General features: G+C 42.2%; 1 protein-coding gene across 2 annotated transcripts; it reads left to right on the top strand.

Annotated features, from left to right (window-relative positions):
• The first annotated feature begins 333 nt into the window (after positions 1-333).
• cast (calpastatin) lies at positions 334-26,298 on the top strand. Of its 2 annotated transcripts, XM_030769406.1 has the most exons (29): positions 334-443; positions 12,284-12,352; positions 13,911-14,168; positions 14,718-14,858; positions 15,301-15,411; positions 16,076-16,222; positions 16,521-16,601; positions 16,949-16,996; positions 18,526-18,609; positions 18,798-18,860; positions 19,085-19,162; positions 19,325-19,399; positions 19,672-19,776; positions 19,918-20,034; positions 20,332-20,439; positions 20,600-20,674; positions 20,777-20,842; positions 21,314-21,418; positions 21,532-21,648; positions 21,933-22,040; positions 22,180-22,287; positions 22,444-22,548; positions 23,254-23,346; positions 23,748-23,792; positions 24,121-24,270; positions 24,501-24,584; positions 25,107-25,139; positions 25,992-26,099; positions 26,207-26,298. In XM_030769406.1, the coding sequence occupies exons 1-28, from the start codon at positions 369-371 to the stop codon at positions 26,088-26,090; spliced, it is 2,748 nt and encodes a 915-aa protein (XP_030625266.1). In that variant the 5' UTR covers positions 334-368; the 3' UTR covers positions 26,091-26,099; positions 26,207-26,298. The 2 variants fall into 2 exon arrangements, with proteins under 2 accessions (XP_030625266.1, XP_030625267.1); XM_030769407.1 differs by lacking the exons at positions 19,672-19,776; positions 19,918-20,034; positions 20,332-20,439; positions 20,600-20,674; positions 20,777-20,842.

Here is a 26,298-nt window from a genome sequence, read left to right as displayed (position 1 = left end):
CATATTTTTTTTTCATTCTCAAGGACCCAAATCTAAAAGAATGTACCTCACTGCGAAGTTTTGTGCTGTGTAAGCACAACTTGTGTGTTTGTGTGTGTGTGTGTGTGTGCGCGCAAGGTATTCTGAGAAGTGGATCAGATGTGCCCTGGTCAGGTGGTTTAATTTCAGTGTTGTCCCCTTTTTAGCACCCCTCCCTCAGTGCTATTTCAGAAAGTAAAGCCCACCCTCGTTGGCTGATCTGCCACGCCCCTTCCCTTTTCCTCTCCCCGCCCCCTTTCCAGAGCAGTACATGCTGTAGCTCACTCAGACACAGACAGAGACCAACAGAAACAGGCGGTCACACACACTCACACACGCGGCCAGCAGACATGGGCCAAATTTTCAGCTGGATCCGAGGCGCACGAGACACCCCTGCCCTGCGGGATGTATCTGTGGAGGCCCAGGTTAGTGACGCTGCCAGGCAGTGCTAACCAAGCATTATTTACTTGGCTAAGAGAGAGTGTCAGAGTGTGTGTGTGTGTGTGCGTGTGTGTGTGAGGGTGTACATGCTTGCATGTTTGTTGTGCCTTGTAATGTCCTGTCGTGTATGAGTGCGTGTTAGTAAGGAAAGTTTGAGAGCGAGAGTGTGTATGTTTTGTCTGTCCGTGTGTTGCATTATTGTATTTGGAGGGCTGGTCGAGAGACAAAGATTTGTTGGCTGTGGTCCAGGTCAGCCAGAGTTCTGGGAGGAGGAGTAAAGGAATGTTAGAGGAGAGCTGGGAAAGTCTGAAACTCCATATCTGCACAGTTAAAAGTACCAGCAGCAGTTTTAACAACTTGAGTAATGTTTGATTTTGGACCTGTTGATTCCGTCTGTCTCTGTGGACTTTTAACACTGGAGTAGGTTAAAGAGTCAGAGTTATTCATGAGTGTAGACTGTTGTGAATTTATTTTTAAAGCATATATATTTGTCTGTTGGGTTTATGACCAAATAAAAAATATATTTCTCTGTGGATTTGGGGGCACTTGTAAGACTATACTGTACGGTCTGTCCCAATATCACGCATGCTGTCAGTAGCATCTGTACTTGATGCTACAGTTTATTTTCCATTTTCTCTATTTCGAAGTTATTTTTGTCATGCACGTGGCCATATCTTGCCATATGGTATGTTTTGTTTTTCATCCCCGGATGCTGACCTGACAATACACTACTATAACCTGTGTGTTTTGTCAGGGACTTTTGGAACTTTTAATGAGATGGTCAAAAACATTCCCAGCAGTTTAATGATACACATGGTCTCATGAATCTCATTTTTTCTGTTATTCTATTAAGTTCTCTTAAATGGTTTTGGCTTCTCTCTGTGTGTGTGTGTGTGTGTGTCTGTGTGTGTCTGTGCATTTGAAGTGTTCGTGTGTCTGTATTGGGCTTCTTTCCCAGGGCTACATACTGCACATACCCACAGTTCATTCTGCCATCTCTGGTCAGTGTCACAGACTGCTAAGCATCAGGATAACAGAAAATAGCCGCATGGGTAATGCCTACACGGTGTTACTGTGCAATGCGATATGCCTAACTCTTAATGGCCCCTTTGCTACTTACCTCAAAGTCCTTCTTCTAGACCTACAGTGGATTGTCAGGACAGGTGTTAACAGTGTGGAAATAGCTCCACTCAGCCTACTGATCGGCTTGGTAGAGTTGCTAGTATTCTTCATGCCCACCGTTCACCCCTATACAAGAAGCGCCCAGACACCCTGGTGGTCGGTTGAGGGGGTGGTGGGTTGAGTGGGTGGGGGGGGGGGGGGGGAGGGCGTTACTGACAGTTCACTAAGTTTGGGCAGTAGGTTTGGTGCTGGATAATGGTGCTTTGAGGTTAATTCCCTTAGCCACTTACATAAAGCCTTTAAGCGAGATGAGAAATACTAGATCATTGTAATCAGGAGAATGTTAAGTGAGCCAGGGCAATATTGCTGATGTCAGTTCTTTTAGGTGCCAGGACTGGTCTGAGAGCCTTTCGAAGGAGGAAAGGCCCAGAGATGGCCAGAGGATTAGGCCTGTCAGTTGAAAACAGGTCCTGATTCTTCAGAAACTCCGCAGTTTGTTGTCTGTAGGACCAGTACATCCAGTAATCCTCTCGTCATACAATAGAACGATACTTGAAGATAACTGTGTTATTTCTATCTGCTCTGTGTATGTGGCACTATAGAGTGCACAACTGAGATTGCTTTTAGATTGGGAACTTTGGTATGTGGTTTGGTATTTGATGCGCAGTCTGTTTGCAGTGCTTTATTGATTCGGCCAGTGAGTGGAATGTGCTCCAAGAGCATGGTTATTGGAAATGCACCTAATGTCAATTTGTGTGTGTGTATGTGCGTGTGTGCGTGGATATATACTGTATGTGCATGTGCATGTGAATGTGCATGTGCAGTTACAGTCCTTGGTGTGTCCTTACAGCATGTGTTTGTTATCTCTATGTCTGTCTGTGTATGCGTTTGTGTGTGTGTGTGTGTGTGTGAATGTAAGCCTCTGTTTCAGTGAAAACCTGTTTCAGAGGGGCTGTGTCGTATTTCTCAGCTCATTGCCATTTTGGCTCAGAGCTGACAGTTAGTTAGATGCATGGTTGTTTTTGTCCCTCCCTAAGCCTAACTGCTTATGTAAACCTCTCACAAAAGATTCAGTACATCTTCTCACAACATCCATCTTCATTTCTCACTCGTTTCCTTGTAGCTGTTTTACTGTGATGGGTTGATGACATTTACACGTGCTCAGTGGACATGACCAGAAATGTCATGAGGCATAATGCTATCACGGAGAGACGGATATGACATCAGAGGAGCCTCCTGTGTATAAATAGATTTTTTTTTTTCTTGCTTCAGTCTGTCACATTGATGGACAAACAGATTCCATGTGAACAGACGTGAACAGCGTTTTTTGTTGGACGCAGGACTGGGACGTGGTAAACAGACCACATAGAATGTACATAGCTAAATTTAGGATTATATAGGGGACAGGAGAACTACAGCAAAGTCAACAATGTTAAAGAGAGAGAGAGAGAGAGGGCAGAGAGCAGGGAGCAGGGACTGGGTGACGTGGATATGAATACATGGTCATCTGTTATAACTGTCATCGGGTTAGCCACAGGCTGTCAGTCCTCTGTTATCGCACACACACACCTGATGAACTTGAACTTGAGTAAGCACGAGCAGGATTATTTTTCAATCAGGAAAGAATCACTGTCTGGACTACAGTGTTGCTTGTGGGTGTGTTTGGGTGAGTGTATGTGTGTGTGTTTGCGTGTGTGTCCGTATGGACATGTGAGTGTGTGTGTGTGTGTGCATGTGTTTGTGTGTAGGTGTGTGTCGCTGTGCTATCTGTGTTCTCTCTCTCTCAATTTCACTTTCAGAGTTTTAGAGTCATAAATGTTCGTAATGCTGTTGAGATGCTTTGTGTATTTTCTGGGGTGGTGTCAACTGTAGCAGGTATTTTTTTTGTCTTTATGGGGCCATTAGACAGTTATTTGTTGCTCAGGAGTGGCTTTTACTGCCATAGACAAAGACTGCAGAAAGGTTATTTCCTTAGGATGTTCCCAAGCTTTAACTGACTGTGTTTGCATTGTTTCTATTGCGGATATTTTATTTGTTGCATTCTCTAGTGGTAACATATGTGTATGCATTTACATGATAAGATCATAACTTCACATTGCAGGGTGTTGTACAGCTGTGTCGATGCCGTATCCTGTTTTCATTGGCAGATTACCATAGGTACAGTACTTGATGTCTAAACTAGCACAGGCAGCCTGTACAAAATCTCCAGACTCCAGCAGAATAGGTCTGTACTTATTTTTCAGAAACAATGCTTTCCTCAGCCCATTATACCATTACCGACCTTGGAGCATTAAGGTGAACTAAGACTCTACTTCTCGTTAAGTGACCTGTAAGTGGGTTAATTCCCTCTCTGTGGCTGTCTCCCAGAGTTTGTCTCTAGATTCGATCACAAACTAATAAACAGACGGTCTTTCCTCAACCTTTGTTACCCTCGCTGTTAAAGCGTGTTCTTAGAAATCACGCATAACAATGGTTTCTTTATTCTCAAACGCTGACCGTCCAGGAGATTTAAGATCTAAAGCGAATCAGTAGCCAGGGCTTGCCGTTTCTGTTGATCTGTTTTAGCTGTAAGACTACAGCCTTATCACAAATAATACAGGCTGTGTTTATGTAACTGTTTTGTTTTCCCCTCAAGACAGCTTTGCTCTCCTTATTAGGTTATATTTGGAAACACTCCCTTCTTATAACTCAGTCTTGGGGGGAGATGGTGGGGGGTGGGGGGGGGGGGGGGGGGGTGGGTAATAGAGGAATTCCAGTTCAGTGGCAGTAATGAGGACCTCACTGTCACGCCCCCAGTGTGTCAGTGAGGTTTTGGGTGTTGAGTGTTGATGACATCTTTTGGCCTTGCGTTGTTGCACACCTTTGAGTCTCCGCCCAGTCACACTCTCTGTGAATTATGTATCAGTCAGAAACATCTGGGTGTGACAGTCAGTCAGAGTGCAAACTTTCTGCTCCAACTCTTTTCGCTTGGTTTTAGTTTTCCTCCAACACTGCTCTCAGACCATAGACTCATTACACGTAGAGTCATGCCTAATATTGTTTCCCCCCCCCCCAAAGTCTAAATAATCACTGATCTCAAAAGAATCAGTAATCCTGTGTATGAGATTCGTCCAACGTTTCCAAAAATGTATCTTTTTTTTAAAGAAAAAAAAAACTTTCTTTGCTGTGTCTGGATAGTGGACATCACAATACTGTAGAATAGTGCAGTGACAGTAACAATTGGTCCAGTAGTTTCGTTACCATTTGGATTTACCCAATCAAATCAAATGTCTGAAGCAGCTTTTTATGACCTATGAAATACATTTGATTTTTATACGTATTATGCAAGCCTCAGCTATCTCTCTCTCTAACAGTAAGAATGAATGATGATCTCTCTCTCTCTCTCTCTCTCTCTCTCTCTCTCTCTCTCTCACTCTCTCACTCTCATACTTTTTCTTTTTTTCATCTCTGTTTTTGTCTATTCTAGTTCAGATTTTGTACTTTGTTTTGCAGTCCATCACCAAACTCACAGTAACCAGACATGTTTCAAAATAGATTCATTTATACTCTTTTTATAATATGTTTAGACATTGTGATATATTTGCACATTTTTATTGTGTGATAGTATTATTTGAATGTCTCCAAAACAGTGCAAACAAGAAAACCATATCATTTTTAATTCCTGAAACCATTGAAAAACATTGTTCGCATCAGTTGTCTGGTCTGTACACCAGGGGGTGCTATCATTCCAAATGAATATTGTATGTATCCTAAGGTTGTAAATCATAAAAAAAATATTCTGTCTCAAGGATCAAGCCAACATGTCTTTGCATGTACTAAGCATAAAGGCATTAAAGTGTCCGGACCCAGACTGACTCAAACCTTGTGACGTGGTCTGTGTACTCATCGGTTCCCCTCTTACGTAATCACTGGCCAAAGACTCGCTAATTTCTTTAGCTTAAACCGCTGGGTGAATGTCGAAGCTCCGTCTGGAGCAATGCCTCACTGTTCTCTATGAGTGTTTGTATGTCTCTCAATCGCTTCCTTTCTTTTTTCTCCTTTGTCTCTACGCCCCGTCGCAATCCCCCCCTCCCTTTTTCTTTCTCTCTCTCTCTCTCTCTCTGTTTTACACTTCACAGATTTTAGCCTTTCTTCTTCTTTCATAATCACATTCGTCTTACTCCTCTGCCCTCACATTCTGTCTGCTGTCTTTTTCGCTCCGTATTCTGGGTGTGGTTTGGGACTGCCCTGCGACGCAGTTTTTTTTTTTTAAATTTTTTTTTTTTATTCCTGTCTTTTGGTGAGCTGTGCGGTTCAGATTCCTCAGCGCTGAGTGTACAGACACACCCTGCCAAGCTTACTCTAAGCATGCTGAGTCCTTTCAGCCTTAACCCAGAATCCTCTACATCATCATTTCAGCCTTGACTCCTTATCTGTTCACTGCTGAGTTACCCCACAAAGACAACATGGACCTCCTGAAATAACCGCGACCCCCACTTCCCCTGTCATATGGACACGAGCCGATTGTTGTTTAGTTTTCCTGGCCTGCACTGCAAGTGGGTTGGGCTGAATTTTGTTTCAGCCAATCACAGCTGCTGAAATGCTGCATCATAAAAGAGGAGGGAGGGTCTTGAGCTGCTCAGGCCAGTTTGTCTTGTCTCTGTGGGTGGAGTTGTGGTGTCATTTTTTTTTTCTGTAGGGTGTGCATGTGTGTATGCGTGTCTGCTTGGGACATAAGTTAAGCATTCAAGGGGGGATTTCAGGTGAATTCTCTTTTGATTTGAGTTTTGTCTCATAAGGAACAGAGGGACGCTCTCACATTTCAGTCCAGATGGTACGTAATTGCTGCTCTTTGAATTTTATGTATCTGTGGTTTCCTGCTTGTACCAATGTATCAGTGTGCCAGAGCTACGTTTACTGGAAACTTTCATAAAAACTTGAGTGAAAACTTAACGGCCTCCTTTGGTTTTACCAAGGACGTTATTTCTTATTGCTGATTACGAAATTGACTTCACATATCGTATTTAACGTGCTTTGACAGACGTGTAAGGATGCTATTTGTGGGGAATAGCATTTGAATGTTTTACACAATCATGTAAAGCAATAGGAAGCTTTCTTTGCCAGAGGTGTCGTCACTGTTGGACATAATCGTACCAGACATGGCACTGAGATCATTTCAGATGCTTGTGGACTGTAAGTGATATTTTCATCTATACTAACCTTTCCACAGGTGTTTTTTTCCAAAGCAGAGTTTCACATACCACTGTCAAAACTGAGGGGTGGGGGGTGCAGGAATTTATGGAGTTGGAAGCCTTTCTGAGGGTATCTGAGTCCACTGATGACAGCATAGTGTAGAAAAGCCATATGGTTCTTTTACCGGAAATTTCTGTGTATTAAATCTCCAACTGTGTACAAACTTGCATGCTCACATGTTAATGATTATGATAAACATACCAAAAACGTCAGTGAACATAGATGTAACTTCTAAATGTTTGCATAAAAACAGGCCTAGGTGAAGTTCATGCACAAACACTCTTATGCATACAAACACTCTTATGCTGAACAGAATTGAAACCTGCATGAACGATAATGAATGAGAAATGCAGAAAAAATATATATAGATATTTTCATGCCAATAAAGATGATATGCATGAGGGCCTCAATGGATTTATGTAACACAACACCCCACACAGTCTTCCCTTTCTTTCTTTCTTTCTTTCTTTCTTTCTTTCTTTCTTTCTTTCTTTCTGTCTTTCTGTCATCACACTGTTTATAATCACACAAACATCTATTGACCCATCATTCAGAGCTGAATCTGTACCTCACCAGACCATTCTTCTTTCATTAATCGGTGCTGCGACTGTGACTGTTGCATATAATTAAACTGGGATCATTTAAGAGTTCAGGTGACTCAGCACAGCGCAGAGTGTGCAGGCTATCATTGTAGCCAGTTTGCATTCTCTCTGTGTTGTTTCTGCTGCCACACTGTCACTGTTTGTCTCTTTTTAGTTTGTGGGGTGGGGCTTTGCATGAGTCATCAGTACTCTGAGAGAGGAGTGAGAGTGATAGAGGGGGAAAAAAAGGGAAAAAAAAGAAGCAAAGGGGGTTGCCTCAGTTAGGTTTAAGATTGAGAAAACTTTTAATTTAGAGCAGACTTAACTGTGCAAATAGCTTGGGTAGCGGAGTTGTGAAATGCCTTGCAATTGGGGCTTAGGTGTGGCGATGCCTATGTGTTGTAATCTAGACCTATGTTGTTTTGCCTGTGCCCGTGGTTTACTCACCATATATGCATAATTGTGGCTATTACATTTTCTGCTGCTTAAGCACTTTGATTCCATGACCAATTTACAGGGTGGCATCAGGCCTTCGCCTGCATTCCACCCAAAATATTTTCTCTGCAGTAAAGTAACTGCTGTGTTTCCGATAGTGAAACTGGTTCCAGTATACCAGGCCTTTTCTGCTTCTTCAGTTTCTATTTCCACGGGTCACGTTTCCCCGACTCATGTTGGCAGACCTGTATTTCCAAGAAGAGACATCATATTGAACCCGGTGTCCCTTCTCGCAGCTGTGACTGTCTGCATGGGTTGTTGTTATTGGCTGTTGCAGACGTTGACTGAGGGCTTTGACTGACTCTGTGGGCATGGTTCGGTGGGCTAAGGGGATCGTGTCAGTCCGCTCATGGCAGCTCTCTGTGTGGTGTCCATAGTGAATGTGACTGATAACATCATGGTGTTTTCTTAGACCCTGAGTCACAAGGAGCTTAGACAGACCGAGACATTTCTTGTCAATGTGTTAGGACATTTGGGTTGGGTTTTGTAATATATGAGACAGACAGATATAGAGAGGTAGATAACTGAACTGAAGAAATTATTAGATAAATGAAGCTTAGCTGTGCTTAACAACAACAACAATAATAATAACTACAATACTAACAATAATATTTGTTGTATCGATGACATTTACTAGAGCGAGGTCAATACTGTTTAGGTTTTTATTCCCATAAATACTCCTTTGCGTGGGATTGTCCTGATATGATATTCCAGTTTTAACAATTGCTCTGTGTGCATGCCGTGCAGACAAGGGGTACCTGCCCTGTATTCTTTACCCAGATTGCATTGTGTTTTTGTGAATGGCATCTACGTACAGTGGATACGGTGTTTACCTGTCAGTGATGGCTGTTTCTAGGTTGTTCTCCCTTTGTAGGTTTTTTTTTTTTTTTGCACCCAGATATGTCATGCATGGTAAAGCAATAACTCCATACACTATATTTATACCTTATATCTTTTGTAATATCATCATGATGTGGTCTTATTGTCTCACCCAGATGTTGGTGGTAGTGCTGTGTTGGTTAGAAAAGCTGTCTAGAAACCAGTGGATTGTGACGGTTGACCCACACCCTCCTTATCAAGTCATTTAACCCCATGCTTGGTTCACAGGCATGTGACCTCTGACACAGAAAGCAAAAAACTGAAAGAATTTTTTAGATTCTCTGTGATCGCACACAAGCACTGTGAGCAGTGAATTTAACCTCTGCATTTAAGCCATTCTATACACACCAGTAGTGAGCACACACACACACACACACACACACACCGGGCACAGGAGCGGTGGGCAGCACGCCTGCGCCCAGGGGGCAGTTGGGGGTTAAGTGCCTTCCTCGAGGGCACTTCAGCCGTGGATGTTGAGGGAGGGGGTAAAGCGCTGTTCACCCACTTCTCCCGCCCACGTTTTTTCTGCCCGTCTAGCGGATTGAACCCGCGACCCTCCGGTCACAACCCAGCCTCTCTAACCGTTAGGCCATGGCTGCCCCCTAGGCTGTAAGTTGGTCTGGTTAAGGCTGTCAGCTAAATTAATAATTATAAATATTATATTTATGCATTTAATCCTCTGCAAAATCTTCAAAGTTTATCTGCCAAGGGCTGTATCTCTATATTAATTCTAAATCATCAGTGAACTTGTGAAGAGGCCTCTGAGGCCTTGGTAAAGTGGTTACAACCTACAGACTCTCACAGGCCTTTCTCAGTGATCGTGCAGACGTGAATAGGTCTGTAGGGGTTAGGGCAAGCACAAAAACATATTGCATCAGGCATTCCTCCCATTCCTCTGTCTCCTCCGTCTTGTCTCTAGTTAAGTAGTTAAGTGGATTGTCTGGTCAGTTTAGCCATAGTTAGCATGTATGACTGTAACCTTTTAAAGTGTGCTTCATGTTTCGCTCTAGCTCAGCGGACTGCTCTCCACTTTCATTTCTGTCTGTCTTTGATACGTTCAGGAAGCTATTCAGGAATTAAGAAATGTCAAAATGGAATTACAGTTTGTTTTGACGAAAAGGTCTACGTGACGGTGTTCCCCTTTAGCTACATGTGCTACATGTGTCTGTGGGTCTCTCCATTTGCACAAGTTGTGACCAAATGATTGTTGGTGTTGTACCATGTACTGGTGGTTCATAATCACATGAAGTAATCATTTTCTTCTAAATTAATACACTCTTATAAGAACAACAAAGTGTGGAATAATAAGGGAAAATCACCAGACTCTGCCATATTGTGATTCAATCAAACTCACCATCATTCTCTCTACACATAAAAGGGCATTCTTTACCCGCTGTCTTTTCTCATGTTCATTATAAGACAAAACGCTGTCAAATGTGCCCCTCAAAGGAGACTTTGTTTGCGTTTCTCTTGTTTGTGTTTGTTTCTCGGTGGAAAATCTGTTGAATCTAACCCAGAGGTTGTATGTCGTGACCACTGGCCTGCATATTTTTATTACTCCTATGAGTCACTGCATAAAGACAATACTGTTTCTGAAGGAACACCCTTAGAAGAAAGAATGAGACTGCCAAAGATTGAAAATTGAAGTTGTTGTTGTTGTTGTTGTTGTTGTTGTTGCTGCTGCTATAAATCCACTTCCTTCGTCTTTCCAAGGTATCTCGAGAGATAGCAGTGTGTGCAGTAGTTCTCTGTTCAATCTTGGTTCTTGCTAAGTTAAGCAGTGTATTATAAACTGGTTTTGCAGTGCTTGGCAACAACAAAAAATACCCTACTCTCTCAAAGCAGCACTTCCTCTCTGCTGCCACCCTGCCCCCTCACACCCTTTTGAGGCTAGTTTTAGAATGAAATCATTGCTCATCCAGCCATCGACCAATAGGAAAGAGGTCGATACAAATTGGTGTTCTACTGCTTATAAAGGACTTTGAGAAGACCAGCACGTTGTTTTCAACGTTGTCACCTGTGAAATAACTGGTAATAACATGTACACTTATACTGCGCTGCGCAAACAGTTCCTTAACCCTTCGCATCCTATAATTTCTTCGCGTCTTCTTGACAAGCCAGACAGTTTCAAACTTGCTGAGCTTGTTAGTTCACGACAAAAACACTTGCAGAACAGGAGCATTCAGTAATGCACAGTCCTGTATTTGCGGAGACTGAATGGAGATATGCTGGGGTTGAATTCATATCTCCGTGTTGGATAATAGTGTATTGTGGCATTCGGACAAGACAATGACGTGTCTTGGTGTTACAGAGGAGTCAAGAAGGTACGCCTGATGAGACACTGGGCAATCAGTCATTGGTAATACTGATATCAGGGAACACCCACACGTGCCAGTGCCCTTAAACAAATTGTTTTAGTTTAAATGTGTATTTTAATGACGTTTAATTACCAGGTAGGTCCAAGTCTTTTAAATGACCTGATCATTATACAGTACTCTGTTTATGTGTTTGTATTCAGTATGAAGAAAGAATGTTTCTGATACAACTTGTCCGCTCAATCTCTAATGAGGTTAGGCTGACATGCTAACACGTCGGAGCAGAGAGGGGGGGGGCAGCCCAAGGGGGAGCAGGCGAAGCAAAGGCAGCAGCTTTGACTCTGGTTTCATTTGATTCTTGCCCAGAATGACTTACTCATACAGTACATGTTGTGCCCAGTCAGATGCTCATCTGCTTACAAGACAACAGCTGTACCAACTGTGTTGACAGCTCTCACACACATCATTCATGCAGTTTCGCAACACATAAACCCATAGACCTGAGAGGTGTTTACTTAGATTGATTTTGAAGGTGTACTGAAATGATCTGTATTTGTTAGACATTGATCGCATGGTGTCACCTGTCTTGGATGCAGAAAAATTGATCTTATATCTTTAGATAGGCTCCATTGCTAGATATTATTTGGAAAATGTTCATGGTAGTGAAGGCCATTAACAGTCTTCATGTAGATGAACGGTTTATATCTTTTCCAAGTGATGGAAAAGCATTGCTTTTTATCAATGCATCTATGATATCAATACATCTATGAACAATATCAGTATATCTATAAAAAGATGCAGTCTCTCTGCATCTTTTCCATTTGTGTTAATGTCTGCTTATTCTAGAGTCCAGTGAGCCTTTTCTCAAAGCTTCAGTTCACTTCAGTTGATTCTTTCTTCTCTCATCGGAAGCCTTTCTTGCTGTTGCATGTAATACAGTAACACTAAGATGTATTTTTTTTAGGTGTGTATAGACATGTAGAGACAGGAATTTTATTCCTTTTACAAAGTTGAGGAATGGTAACAGGATGTTGACTGGTGCAGTTTTCTAAGAACTGCATAACTTTGATCGGTGGTAGCTATGACTACATCCTGTGTTTTGGCTTTAACATCTCTCTCTCTCTCTCTCCCTCTCTCCCTCTCTCTCTCTCTGTGTCTCTCTCTCTGTCTCTCTCCGTCTCTCTCTCTCTCTCTCTCTAGTCTCAGTCCAAACAGACCACACCTACCCCAGCAGCACAGGTCTCCACAGTGAAACAGGCACAGTATGAGGTATATAACACTTCCTCTCTCTGTCTCTCTCTCTCTCTCTCTCTCTCTCTCTCTCTCTCTCTCTCTCTCCCCCTCTGCCCTCTATCTCCACACCAAACCTCTCCCTGCATGAAAACTCTTACTCCTGTTTATGTTAAGATGTTTCTCCTTTTTTTTTTTTGGTCTTATTTTCAGTGAGGTCAACATTAACTTTAATTCTTTCATTTCTTCACCGGGTGATGTTAGGTATTGTTCTTTGACTTCCTGTTCCTGTAATCCGCGCTAGTGCCGTGGCTTTGGCTGCTTTTAAAATGCCATATGGGACAGAGATTTTGCCTGAAGAAAGAACATGGAAAGAAAATATCGCTCTTCCTCCCATTCAGCAGAGGGCGTGGCCAGCCAGTGCCTTGTATAATGTGGAAAAACAGTTATCCCAGTGACCATAGGGGGCTGTGACTGGTCTAGAATATGCAGCTCACTATTCTGATCAGTAGCATGATCAGAATAGTCGCCACCTTTGAGAGAGATTTAGACTGAAATATATCATTGTAATCTATAAACTACGCTAGTAATATTGCTTCAGAACATGAATCATGGGATGATTCAACAATTGAAATTAGAGGTTTACAAAGAACTAAACCATGCTGCAATAGCTTGTGAAAGAGCTCTTCACAAGGGAGTGTAGAAAGACAGCATGATGGCAATTTAGCAGTAGCGTGAGCGTTAAGTAACGGTACAGAAAGAGATAACAGTGAGTCAATAAATTTCTTACCACGCTACTTTCCATTTTAACAAGTCCACTGACCAGACAGAGAATACTAGAGTTCATGTACCAGAGAAGACAGTCGGAGTGTACTAGTGTGCGTATGTACTAGAGAAGACAGAGTGTATTAGTGAGTGTGTATATACCAGAGAAGAAAGTCAGAGTGTACTACTGTGTGTGTTTGTACCAGAGAAGAAAGTTAGAGTGTATTAGTGTGTGTATGTGTGTGTACCAGAGAAGAAAGTCTCCTTTGTTTGATGGGAGTAATTATTAACACTTGGAAAGTGGTTGTTAACTGCCCAGATTTGGGATGTTTCAGTAGGCCAAGATAACAAGACTCTATCGCCATGGTAATGCTTCTTTTTTTCTGACTCCACTGAAATGCCAGAGTACTTGTAATTTGCTTTGACACTGGAAGCACGCATAATTCTTAGGGCTGGTAGTGAATGCTCTCTTGTCCTTATCAGATCTCCATAGCTACATTAAATGTTCACCAACCAAAAGAACTTAAATAAATGCAAAAAAAAAAAAAAAGACATAGCCCTTTTGTATTGTGAATAGGTGTCAGTTGTCTTAAAGGTCTTTTTACTGGTTGCATTCAAAAGCACATACACGTGATGCAAATCCTTGGTCAGTAGAGTTCTGGTCCCTTAAATAAGGCGTAGTTTAAATATCCGAAAAATCTGGTTTGAAAGAATGCAACCAAGACTTTTAATGGAATTACTCAGCAGTATGCGACATTGAGTGTGGGTATTGACCGACTGACCCATGAAGGTACCCGTATGTGATGAAATCCGTCGTACGTCTGCATTGCAGAAAGGAAGCGCTTCCACCACGGCAGCCGCGGTGGCAAAACCTGCCGCGTCAGCGACGCCTGCTGCCACTACCACTGTCACTGCCCCTGCCACTACAACCGCCACTACAACCCCTTTGAAGACCAGCACCTCATCTACGGCTGCCGCCACCACCGTGGGAACCACGCCCACGGTTACGCCCACGGTTACTACAGTGGGTTCTACCGGAGCGGCTGGCAAAGCAGTGACACAGAAGGAGAGTCCTAAAGTGAAGCCTGAGGTAGACAGACTTGGTCTACTAAGCTTACTGTGCTGGGAAAACTCATAGCCTCTTAACCCTTTCCTGCACTTTATTTGGTTACCGAATCACCTCTGATTTCACTCATAACACACCAATTGTCTTGGATCTCTCCTGATTCTCTCCTCCTCTCTTTTTTTAAAATCTTTTAAAATGGTGTTTTCCTGAAATTGCGATTCTCTCTGGACTCTTTTTTTTACCCCTTATCTTTTCCCACTTTGCACATCTGAACCTGAGGTACTTGTGAATCTGTTTCTCATTCTTCACAATCCTTCACAAAACCTTTACTCTTGGATTCCTGCCCTCTGTTTTGCAGGCTGCGCTTGTCTTCCCCCAATCTCAGGATGAATCCAAAATTTACCCCAAAACTTTTGAAAAACCCTCCTCTGAATTTCAGTTTTGTCGCTTGTGTACAGAGCATGTCGGCTACCTCTTGCCTCTTGCTTTCAATCCCAGCGGTCAGAAAAGAGGGAGGTTTGTGTCGTAGCTCTGTTTTGCGTTCTCAGTAATTTTGCTGCGTCTGTATTGTAGGCTGGCTCTGTCTCTCCTGCCAAAGCTGCACCTGTAAATCCTACTGACGGAGCAGCAAGTAAAGCAGGTGTAGTCGCTGGGGTGGAGAAATCCTCTGCGGATGTAGAGAAGCCTAAAGTTGCTTCGAAAGACGCTGCACAGGTAGAGCGCCCGTGGCAACGCGCAGAAGCCAAACAGACCTCCCTGTGATGTTTTTCATTCTTTTTCCTGACTGCCTTGACTCAAACGCATCTTTGTGCTGTATTTTTTTCTTGGCCACTGCTTCACTCTACCTTGATTTGCTTTAATGGAAATGGGAGACTCTGTTACTATCAGGGATGTGATTTCATCCATGTTATTCTAATCTCAAGTACCATTTTAATCCGTAGTCTTAAAAGCCTCCTAAGTGTTCCAGACTTCTTATTCTTGATGATCTTTAACCCAGTGTTGAATGAACTGGCTTTGGAAAGCTGCCCTCAAGAACTTCTTCCTTACGGTCGCCATTTTCTTACACGCTGCTCTTTCCCCGTCTTCAAAGACATGCCGTTAAACATGAGTTGAACAGTATGGTCTGATAACGGCCTCGCCGATATGTGCGTTTTAGAGCGCGTCCATCCCTTCGAGCAAATCAGAGCCAGCTAAGCAGGATCCTGCTACTGCCGTTTCAGGAGCTGGGGCTCCAAAAGGGCCGGATGTTAAGGCGAAGGAATCAAAGGTATTTCTCAGAGTACGCAGAGGAACCACCTGAAGGAGTACGGTGTTCCAGTCCTTATCTTTCTCCTCTCATCTCTTCAGATTCCTGTCTTCTCTCAAGTTTTGGTCTTTAATCCATAGCCAGGGTTTATCTTGTCTACTTCAAAAGAAAACATTGAGAGATATTTACGTTCTCTCAAAGTTTTCTAACAAGTGTCTCTGAGGGTTTCTGGGACTTGCAGAATGATTATTGGTTCAGCTATACTTAACATCAGTGGCATAATGTAACCTTTGAGCTGAAGAGCTAGTAAGAAATTTAATTCTATAGGTACAGAAATAAACTCTGTGGTAAATAATGAAATATAACATTTTAAGCAGAATATAGTGGGTAGCCATGAACTAATATGACTGAACCAATATGACTGATACAGTGCTCTGTATTTACATAATTAAATTAAGCTAAACACTTAAAACTCTAAGAGTTGTTTACTTGCTGAGGTGATGGCGTCATATGGTTAACTCAGTGTGGCTTAATAACACACATGAATGAAGATTTAAAGCTATATTCTGAGGTCATGATGACATGAGGCAGAGATCATTTTGCCAGACTTACGACTGTCATGGTAACACCAGGGAGTCGTCCAGTTAAGTTCAGTGAGTAACCGCCGTCCAACTGATTGTCCCAGGTGCAGGTTGAAGTGGGGCCCCCAGCGGCCAAAACTACTCCAGCCAAAGATGCGTTTGACCCCCTTGATGCCCTGGCCGGTACTCTGCCACCCTCAGAGCCTCTTGCACCCACTGCCCCCATATTCACCGGCCCTGAAGTCAAAGAGGTACTCGTGTGAGCCGCCCGTTATGTGCGTTTACATATATGTCAATGCATGTATTCACTTGTGTGTTTGTTTGATGTCTTGGAAGCTGTTGTTTTTAATGTGTAATAGCCTGAAGGATGGTGTGCGGTGCAGTGTGTTTCGTAACACTGTGTGTGTGTGTGTGTGTGTGTCTGTGTGTGTGTGTCTGTGTGTGTGTGTGTGTGTGTGTGTTTGTGTGTGTCTGTGTGTGTGTGTTTGTGTGTGTGTGTCTGTGTGTGTGTGTGTGTGTGTGTGTGTGTGTGTGTGTTGCATGTTTCAGCATGACATCACTGCAGAAAAAGGCGTGTTGTGTGGGGAGAGGGAGAGCACACTACCACCAGGATACAGATTTGAAAACTTGGTCAGTCCACAGCATCCACCTTATTTCTCTCCTACCTCAGCATTATCCACTTATTTGGATTTTTTTTTTTGGACCACTTTTTTAAAAAAAAAATTCTTTTATCTGCTTTATCTCTGTTCCCTTTGCTGACGAATAAATGCAAACCTATTTTAGCTTTTGCCAAAATACGCGCAGAGGATATCAGGATGTAAATAATATATTGAAAATATATTCACAGCATGTCGTGTTTTTTTTTTTTTTCCTGCTTGTTTGCTTTCACACATACTGTTCTGCTTCAGTTGATTTTCATTGTATGTGTGTTGTGACAGTCGGTTTGAATGTTAGTTATTGCGTTTTCATTCTCACAGGACAAGAAACCTGCTGGAGTACCAGAAATGCCCAAAGAAACACCCAAGGTGAGAAGGTTATAGAGCTTATTATGCATTTGCTACTCCATGTGAGTGTCATGTCTGTTGTGGAAGAATGCTATGTACTCCTGCATACACAGAATGAACACAGTCTTGTACACACCTTTGGCCTCTGAATTCGTATTTGAATGATTCACCGTGTTATTGTACCTTCCCAACATAAACTACGGCATTTTATCTGTGTCATGTGGAATGCCGCACAGCTTTAAAGGGTGTTGGCTTCAGCAAACACCAAAGAGCTCCACCTGCCTGAACCAGCTGGTTCTTCCTTTATCTTTAACACCCACACCCAGACTCACGCACATATACTCATTAAACAGCACATGAATTGTAATTGACTAAAGTTTGAGTGCGCATATATATATATGTGTGTGTGTGTGTGTGTGTGTGTGTGTGTGTGTGTGTGTGTGTGTGTGTGTGTGTGTGTGTGTATGTATGTATGTATGTATGTATATGTGTGTGTGTGTGTGTGTGTATGTATGTATATATATATATATATATATATATATATATATATATATATATATACACCGTCATACATGCATACACATGCACATAAAAACTCACACAGAGCTTTTCTGTGCTCTCTTCTCCCACAATCCTTTCATATACACCCTCTATTTCTTTTGATTTTCGTGAAATCTTTGCAAAGAATTGCAATTTATAAACCTTAGATACAGTCTCTGGCTGTGAATCAGAATCAGACCCAGCGTTAAATTAATGCAGCAGCAGACATGAATGTGTTCAGTAGTGTGTGTGGAAAACTGCATGTTTTTAATGTCGATGCCTTGGTATGTGGTGGGTGTGTCAGTACTTTTCCTGCTATGACACATGCTTTTTGTTATGTTACTGCTTGTTGCTAAGAATCAGTATGAGGTGCCTCCATGTGGACAACTCTGAAACTGACAGGAAACTTTCCACTACTCCATCAAATGTCTAAAAACATACTTACGAGGCCAACACACACAAAAAGCCTCAGTTTGGACCCAATTATTGACAAGTTTCCGCTGCTTTTATTTCTGTCTTTCTCAACCATCTGGTAAATCCAGCTACAGTTGGAGCGTCTTTCAGTTAGTTTTTGTCTCTCCCTAAAAGTGAGAATGTTTATAAATTCTTATAGAAGAATGCTCGATTAGACTTAAAGTAGGACAGGAAGGGACAAACACAGTTCTGAAGTGGCATTACATGGATTGACCAGACAGACAGATCAGTGTGCAATAAAAGACCCTGTTTTTGGGGCCTTTTTTGTCCTGCCTCTACATGGTCCTTCCTCTGTGATGACACAGTTATCAGACAACGTGATGTTTCATCTCTGTGCTTGTTCTGATGACGCTCAGCTGTACATCTTAGGATATAAGCTCAGTTAATACCTTAATATATGTATTTATGAATTTTATGTCTAACCTTTCTTAGTATCTGTGCATGTACTTTAGACTGCCATGCGGTTATGAATGGTGCAATGTAAATAATTCTATCTATGCTAATTGTTATTATGATTATTTTCTGTTACCCCAAAGCCTATGAGCACAGACGAGGCCCTGGACTCCCTGTCTGCTGGTTTCATGTTATCTCCTGCTCCAGCTGCGGAGAACAAAGAGACGGTGCGTTCTGAACAATGGTTCTGAACAAAAAGTTGTTTGAATTAAAATGTTCTGGTCGTCTTGGTGGCGATCAGACGTACCACACTCTGACTACGTTCTCCATGAGATTTTCTTCTAAAACACTCTTCTAGAAATGAGTGCGTCTCACGTCATGTTCTGTTTTCCCCTGAACTCCGTTTTCCCCACAGAATGTAGCGAGTGCATCAGCTGGTTTCTCGAATTTTGCCCCACCTCCACCTTCTTCACAGAAGGTAAGCAGGGATTTCTTGGAATGACCTTGTTTAGAAATAGGTACACACTTGTAGAACACCATTGTCATGGTAGCTTTTCTTGTAAAAAGGTTTTTTGTTTGTTTTTTTATTCAGTGTGCAGAGGCCAAGTAAAACACTGATGTTCCTTCAGACGTGTTCACCTGAATTTATGTAAAGCAAATCAAATCGACTTCTACCCATACTGTCTTTTTCACACTTTGCAGAAAGCAGAAGTATCGGTACCTGCAGCTGTCTCTAAGTCTCCTGCTCCCCCTGCTGACAAGAAAGCAAAGATCGAGCAGGTAAAGCTTTCTGAGTTATTTAGAGATGTAATATCATGTCTTTTTTTCTGTGGTTACATACGCACGGTAGATTAGCCTGAGGGGATTCTGTCTGTTTGCTGTGCAATACTGCTCATCAGTAAATGATGGTGATTGATGGCTTCTCTGTGCTTTGTGTCTTAGCCTGCTGATGACTTCTCTTTGGCAGCAGGACTGAGTTCTCCTCCTCCACAAACTGAGAAGCCAAAAACAGACAAAGTAAGTAAAAGAGAGAGAGAGAGAGAGAGAGAGAGAGAGGGGGTTCATCATTCATTCTTACTGTTGCTGATAAACACGCCATGCATAGTAAGATAAGCCACGCTAACCAAGCTAGGACAGGTTAAGAGAGCTAGTGTATGTAGACCAGATTCCAAACATTGTGCTTGCTCTAGAATGGTAGCATTGATGTTCACATTGATTTTCTTAATGTCTGACTGATTAAAATATGGTTTTCTTTGACTTGTTTGTCTCCATCTCCCATTTCACTCCAGGGTTCCTCAATGTCTTCAGATGCTCTCAGCGCCCTGGAAGATTTACTTCCTGCTGCCGAACCAACACCAGAACCACCCAAACTCAAACCTGAGGAGATTGTGACGGTATGCCAACTCAGTTTTTAAATCAATTCGTCTGTCTAAATAGTGTCGGGTCAGATTAACTCTCTCTCTCTCTCTCTCTCGCTCTCTCTCTCTCTCTCTCTGTGTGTGTGTGTTTCTGTGTCCACACATATGTTTGTGTAGGAGGAGAAGCTGGCGTCTGAGAAAGGTGTGAGAGTGGGGGAGAGGGAAGACACACTACCACCAGATTACAGGTTCTCAGAAGAGAAACTTAAAGACCTGCCAGCACCTAAGAAGGAGGTGAGATTTACCTGCCTGTCTGGTTTTGTACTATATTCCTTATCATATCTAAATCTCGCACACATGCAGTAAGTATTTTCAATACTTCTTTTCTGCCACCTGTTCCTAGATATACTGTCTCTATATTTAAGATAAACATATGCAAGTTTCTTTAGTTGTTGGTTTCATAGTGGTTGATTTATTGCGCTATGGTAAGGCATATTATAGCCTCATTTTTATTTTATTAACGTTGCTGAAATAATTGGCTACTTTTCTTGGGAACTGTGTTCTGACTACTGGATTTCAACTCTTGTCCAGCCTTCCCTGGACTCTGATGCAGCCCTGGATTTGTTGTCTGGAGATTTTACAAGCTCCTCTGCAGCTCCTGCTGTCCAGGCCCCCGTCCCCACTGCACCTCCTAAACAGGTCAGCCGCTCTGAATCCGAAATCAAACAAATATCCCATATCTACCCATTCAAGGTCCTCAGTCAGAAAATTTCTTTCAGTTTTTTAAGTGCAATGCTATGAACAATATATTCTATTCATCCCACAACTTGTTCTTTCTTTATTTCTCTGTTTTTTACAGCCAAGAGTGGAGGATCTATCAGCTCTTGATGCCCTGGCTAGTGATTTTGTTGCTCCCACACAAGCTCCATCTAAGGTATTCTTGTGAAGCCATTGAATGTGAATGAAGCCTGACTGGAGATGCTTACGTGTTATTAAATAAGCGATTGTTGTCTCCACCTCTCTCTTTACTGTGTAGATAGCTTCTGTTCCCACTGCTGCAAACACAGCCCCTCCAAGCAAGTCAGGACTGGCAACCGATGAGGTACTTTGCTGTACTGCTATCAGACTTAGCCGTATTACAGACTGACATTCAGATATGACATAGGATATTGCTGATGGTTTTGTGATGCTAGGTAATTTGTATTACACTGTAACTGTATTACTTAAGCATTAACGAACATTAGAATGTCTATTGTTACATCAGAACCCTAAGAGTCTTTCGTGTATGATCAGCATTGTTTATTAGTGCTCAATATTTATTTGATTGTTTCACTCTGTCTTTTTGGTAGTGTTTATTTTTTTTCTTTGTTATTATGGCAGTGTTGTGCTGGACTTAACATTTCACTGGAGTGTTTTGTATATGCTTGTTACCAGTGCTTTTTCTCAGATGTGTGTGTTCACCTAGACTGTAAGTGCATCTTCTGTCTGGAAAATGCTAGACAGTGCAGGTTCCATGTTCTTCTGATAACTCTACCCCCCCAACCTCCTCATTTTTGTCTTTCTGGATCTCCAGGGTTCCTCAATGTCTTCAGACGCTCTCAGTGCCCTGGAAGATTTACTGCCTGCTGCCGAACCAACACCAGAGCCACCCAAACTCAAACCTGAGGAGATTGTGACGGTATGCTGACCTCGTTGTTTGTAATGCTAGTATCTAAGTCAAATTAATTTCAGCAATGGAGTCAATGTTTTCCGTTGCTTACCCTACATTTTTATGTGTTTTTGTTTGTGTAGGAGGAGAAGCTGGCGTCTGAGAAAGGTGTGAGAGTGGGGGAGAGGGAAGACACACTACCACCAGATTACAGGTTCTCAGAAGAGAAACTTAAAGACCTGCCAGCACCTAAGAAAGAGGTGAGATTTACCTGCCTGTCTGATTCTGCAGTTCTGTACTGTACTCCTTGTCTTATCTAAATCTCTCATACACACTAAAAGTATTTTTGTACATAGATCTATTATCTGTATGGCGAAAATAAACATACAGTTTCTGTACTTGTTGTTTTCATAGCAGTTGGTCTGCTTCATAGACGAGATAAAGCACATTATAGGCTCATACTGATTTTATTAACATTGCTGAAATAATTGGCTACTTTTCTTGGGAACTGTGTTCTGACTACTGGATTTCAACTCTTGTCCAGCCTTCCCTGGACTCTGATGCAGCCCTGGATTTGTTGTCTGGAGATTTTACAAGCTCCTCTGCAGCTCCTGCTGTCCAGGCCCCCGTCCCCACTGCACCTCCTAAACAGGTCAGCCGCTCTGAATCCTGAACCTATGGCCCACTGTGTATCCTAAACCTATAGCCAAAGCTATAACAGGTTAGCTCTCATTCACTCACTTTTGTTTCTTAATCTTCTTCTTGCTTCTTCATTTCTTCACTCTCAACAGACTTCAACAGACTTTGCCCTAGATGATCTTGCAGCTGATTTTGCAACCCCTACTGTTGCCTCTAATGTTCAGTCAGCTGTGACAGGACCGGGTCAAACAGGCTGCCAGGTAATGATGGTCCTTTCACACACACAGACACACACACACACACACACACACCCACACACACACGCTCGCGCGCAGAGAGAGAGAGAGAGAGAGAGAGAGAGAGAGATGATCGCACTCACATTTTCTCTTTTCCTTTTTTTACATTTTTATCTGAAGTTGTCAGAGGATCCATCCTCCGCCTTGGACGCCCTCTCTGACACCCTGAAGGACATCGCCCCCGCCCCAGCGCCTGTCCCCGGCCCAGTAAAAGATACCGCTCAGGTACCGCCCTGCTCACTTCAATACAGTGTCCTCTTCAAAAGAAGCTGTCTGTCACTCTGTCAAATTCAGTCTTTTAAAATGCAGTATAGACTTACATTATCCTTCAAAGTGTTACTCAGTCATGCTCATATTTAAGTCATGTAGCATTACTGCAGTACATTAATGCACTTTTACTAGCAGTTACGAGTGAGTGGGACCAGCATACATTTTTGTCATTTATTACTGTTTTAATGGTCGAAGCATTGGTCATAAACGGTTTGAAACAGTGGTCATAAACAGTGTGAAGCACTGGTCATAAACAGTTTGTCAAATACTTAGATGAAATATTTGATTCACTGGGCTTTGCTCCTGTACTCTAGCATATCTCTTATATCTTATGCTCTTTTCTTTACTAAAGCTACTAAAATTCAGATTGAATTGAGTCTGTTGAAACAGTACCAATAAAACATAGCACGAGTGCCATACAGTGAATTGACGGCCCTTCTGTAAAAAGCCATTTAATTAAGAGAGCAAGGTCACAAGAAAAGGGTGCACCGAAGAGAATTTGGATGGGACTTAGTCAGCCAAATACTTCAAAACCTTAACTGATCGAGGTTTTATTTGATCCAGGTCCGAGTAAATGAATAAAAATCATTTGGAGAACAATGAATTTATCCAAATAAGTACTGACCCAAACTGTGATCTTTTTTTTTCCGATTGGTGCAGGAGAAGAAGGTGGTGGAGGAGAGAATTGTTAAGATGGGAGAGAGAGATGATAGTCTTCCACCTGAGTATCAGCCCACAGAGGCGGACAAGAAAGTAATCCACACTTTTCTCCTGCTTTTCTTTTCTCTGATAACATTCACAGTATTATCAGAATCCCTTTTTATGTGTTATGTCGTTTTTCTTGTAGAAGGGTCTTTAAGCTTATGTATTGTGGCTCTTTAGATTTAACAGACAATTTCAAGTTTCACTTAACATCGTTCTTAATACTGTAACTGTAATAAGTAATATAAGGATCACACGATACAGTCCTCTCAGTAATTAGCATTTTGTGCATCATGCGTTTTTCCAATAAATAAATTGTCTTAGTGAAATATTCTAATCAAGAATAATCAGACAAGTAATGTCTGTCATTGATGTTAATAAATGTTCGGAGGATCGTAGAACAGAGATATTCATGTACATGCCCATGGATTCTTCTGTATTCCTCTTAATAGGCAATGGCAGAGGCTAAGGCTAAAGCAGATGCCACGCCCAAACAGGTACAGTGGGACTCATTCACCAGTGGAGGGTTCGCTGGGGAGAAATTTCAGTGGGAAAATGCTGGACTTAAAATAGAAACTGGAGAAGTTTCTGTTCTAACTGCAGCTGGTTCTGTACCAGTTTGGTGCAACTGGTTCAATATACAACGCCCCGTTTCGCATTTTTGGGGGCGCACTGAAAAGTAATCCAGTAGGACAGCGGATAATGCTGATAGTGTTGAATACGATTATCCAGTTCAGTGTATAAAAAAAGGACATTTTGATCGTAGTCTTTACTATGCGAGCTTCTGTTGGGACCTTAAGATGATGCCTCACTGTATCGCAACAGAAATCTATGGATGATACAGAAGCCCTTGATCTGCTGTCCAGTGATTTCTCTGCCCCACCAGCCCCTGTAGCCCCTTCAGCCCCTGCGGCTGCAGCGGCCCCCCAGACAAAGACCTCCGTCCCCGCCGCAGACGCCTCCGTCGACCTCACGGTACTGCTCAGCCCAGAGAGACAAACACAATATTTCAATGTTTCACAACTAGACAACACGCAATGGTGGATATTTGCTTTTAACACAAATGAAGATTATCACTGAGTGCTCAAACTTGATTTTACCACATTGGTGAATTGTATTAAATCAATGTTTTGGATGAATTGGATGGAAGTGATTTCATTTTTTGTGCGGCCTGTTGATTGGGTTTTTTTTTTTTTTTTTGGCAGACAAAAGGCCCAGTATTAGATAAACTGGCAGGCACACTCATACCAGGACCCCCTGAAGTGAAACAGAAAGAGAGCAAACCGAAGGTGAGTGGAGAAACATCAGCCACATGCTTTGCTTTGTCCGCTGAGCAAACACCATAGTAAGTTCAGTTATAATACTGAAGCACAGGAGGCCTGGCATGTTATTCGGACTAGACGTCTCTCATTTTGTGGTAAACGTAGCTTATTCCCCAGTATTATTTTAACTGGTTTTAAATACTGTTCTAATTTTATTTTATTTACGCATCACGGGCAAGGCACACTGCTTTGCCTGATGCACTGTTAACTCTACAGTTCAGGTGCTCCCCATAACTGTGGAGAATTGTGGCTGACTGATGTTTACAGGTTTTCACCAGATCTACATAAGTTTGATTTAATTAGAGCCCCTTACAATTCAAAGAGAGCTTTAAACAGTTTTTTTTTGTTGTTGTTGAAAAAAATGAAAACATCGATTGTTTCACTGTTGCCGCTTCAGCAGTTTCTGTCCGTCCATGCGTACAGGAGAATACCCAACGAGTCCCTCTAGAGTTTAGTTGTAGTATTACAGACATCTTGGTTCAATTTCAGGGAAGGGGTGGCAAAACAAGGTCTAAGTCTAAGGTAGGTTGATTCCACGTATTGGAATGCATTTAATGCATGAATCTATGCATTTAGACTAACAATTAGAGGTAAAACACAATCTCCTTGAGTATTCAGAGCTGTCACATTTACATACACTCACATATACATTCAATGTAATCGTGTTCTTCAGTAGCACAATAATTAGACAACAGGAGTGTCGAAATCCAGTCATGGAGGATCGAGATTCTGCTTGCTTTTAGTTTTGACCTCTTATCTGCCTGCTGATTTATAACCTGGAAAACAGGTGTGTGCCTTCTTCAGCCAATCAGATATCAGACGTAGTTGGTTGACAAGAAAAGTAGCAGGTCCTTTGAGCCTTCTGGACTGGATTTTCGACACCCCTGTTAGTCAGTTTAAATTTAGTAAGTTTGCCCTTGGCTAGACTAGCAGCCAGTAACTTACCTAGATAAGAATCTGACATTTCTGCTTTACGGTACATTCCACCATTTTGAAATTAAAAAAAAAAAAAATGTAGTGTCATCTCATTCTCACGAACTAAGCCCATTTGTAGAACATCCGCATGATTCATCTGCTTGTCTCACCCTTGTGTGCATGGCAATGTTAATAGCATTGGTGATGAACTGTGGTACATGTATGGTACAGTATATTCTTCTGTAGTGTTGGACTTTTTCGATTCTGTCTAAAGGGAGCATGACAGACTCTGTGACCGAGGGCTGGGTGGATATGAGATAATGTGGGAAGCCAAAACTCTTATTTGTGTCCATAAAATGCTTGGTCTCCGTGGAGCTGCTTGTGTCTCAATTGGACAGAACGGACTCGTTCACTGTTCTTGTTTCTTGTTCACTGACATGTTCTCCCCCCATTTCTCAGAAACAGGCAGTGGAAGACACATCAGCCACGGGCCTGTCCGGTCAGATGAGCACAGATGTTGTAGTGACGTCCTCCACAAAGAAGGGTGGAAAGAGCTAGATCTCAGAGGTCAGAGGTCAGAGTCAGGGCTGGTCTGTTTATACGTTTATCACTTTAGAGAATGCATTTGAATGTCTTCTGTTATTTCACAATCCAATGTGTCTGATGTCTTCTAGGTTCCTAGCGAGCCAGACTCTTCCCCACCGACACAAGGAAATTACAGTCGAGGGAGCTGCTTTTTTTTCCTCTTTTTTTCTTTTTCTTTTTC

The sequence above is a fragment of the Chanos chanos genome, chromosome 3 (assembly GCF_902362185.1).
Source record: "Chanos chanos chromosome 3, fChaCha1.1, whole genome shotgun sequence".
Lineage (NCBI taxonomy): Eukaryota > Metazoa > Chordata > Actinopteri > Gonorynchiformes > Chanidae > Chanos > Chanos chanos.
The sequence above is the reverse complement of the archived record's forward strand: the minus strand, read 5'-3'. Positions and strand labels throughout refer to the sequence as shown.

Bases quoted from the DNA above. Each gene is read 5' to 3' on its own strand.
- cast (XM_030769406.1), top strand. From the start codon at position 369: ATGGGCCAAATTTTCAGCTGGATCCGAGGCGCACGAGACACCCCTGCC. The intron at 14,859-15,300 runs GTAGAGCGCCCG...TGTGCGTTTTAG, and splicing joins CTTCGAAAGACGCTGCACAG to AGCGCGTCCATCCCTTCGAG. The intron at 19,163-19,324 runs GTAAAGCTTTCT...TTTGTGTCTTAG, and splicing joins AGAAAGCAAAGATCGAGCAG to CCTGCTGATGACTTCTCTTT.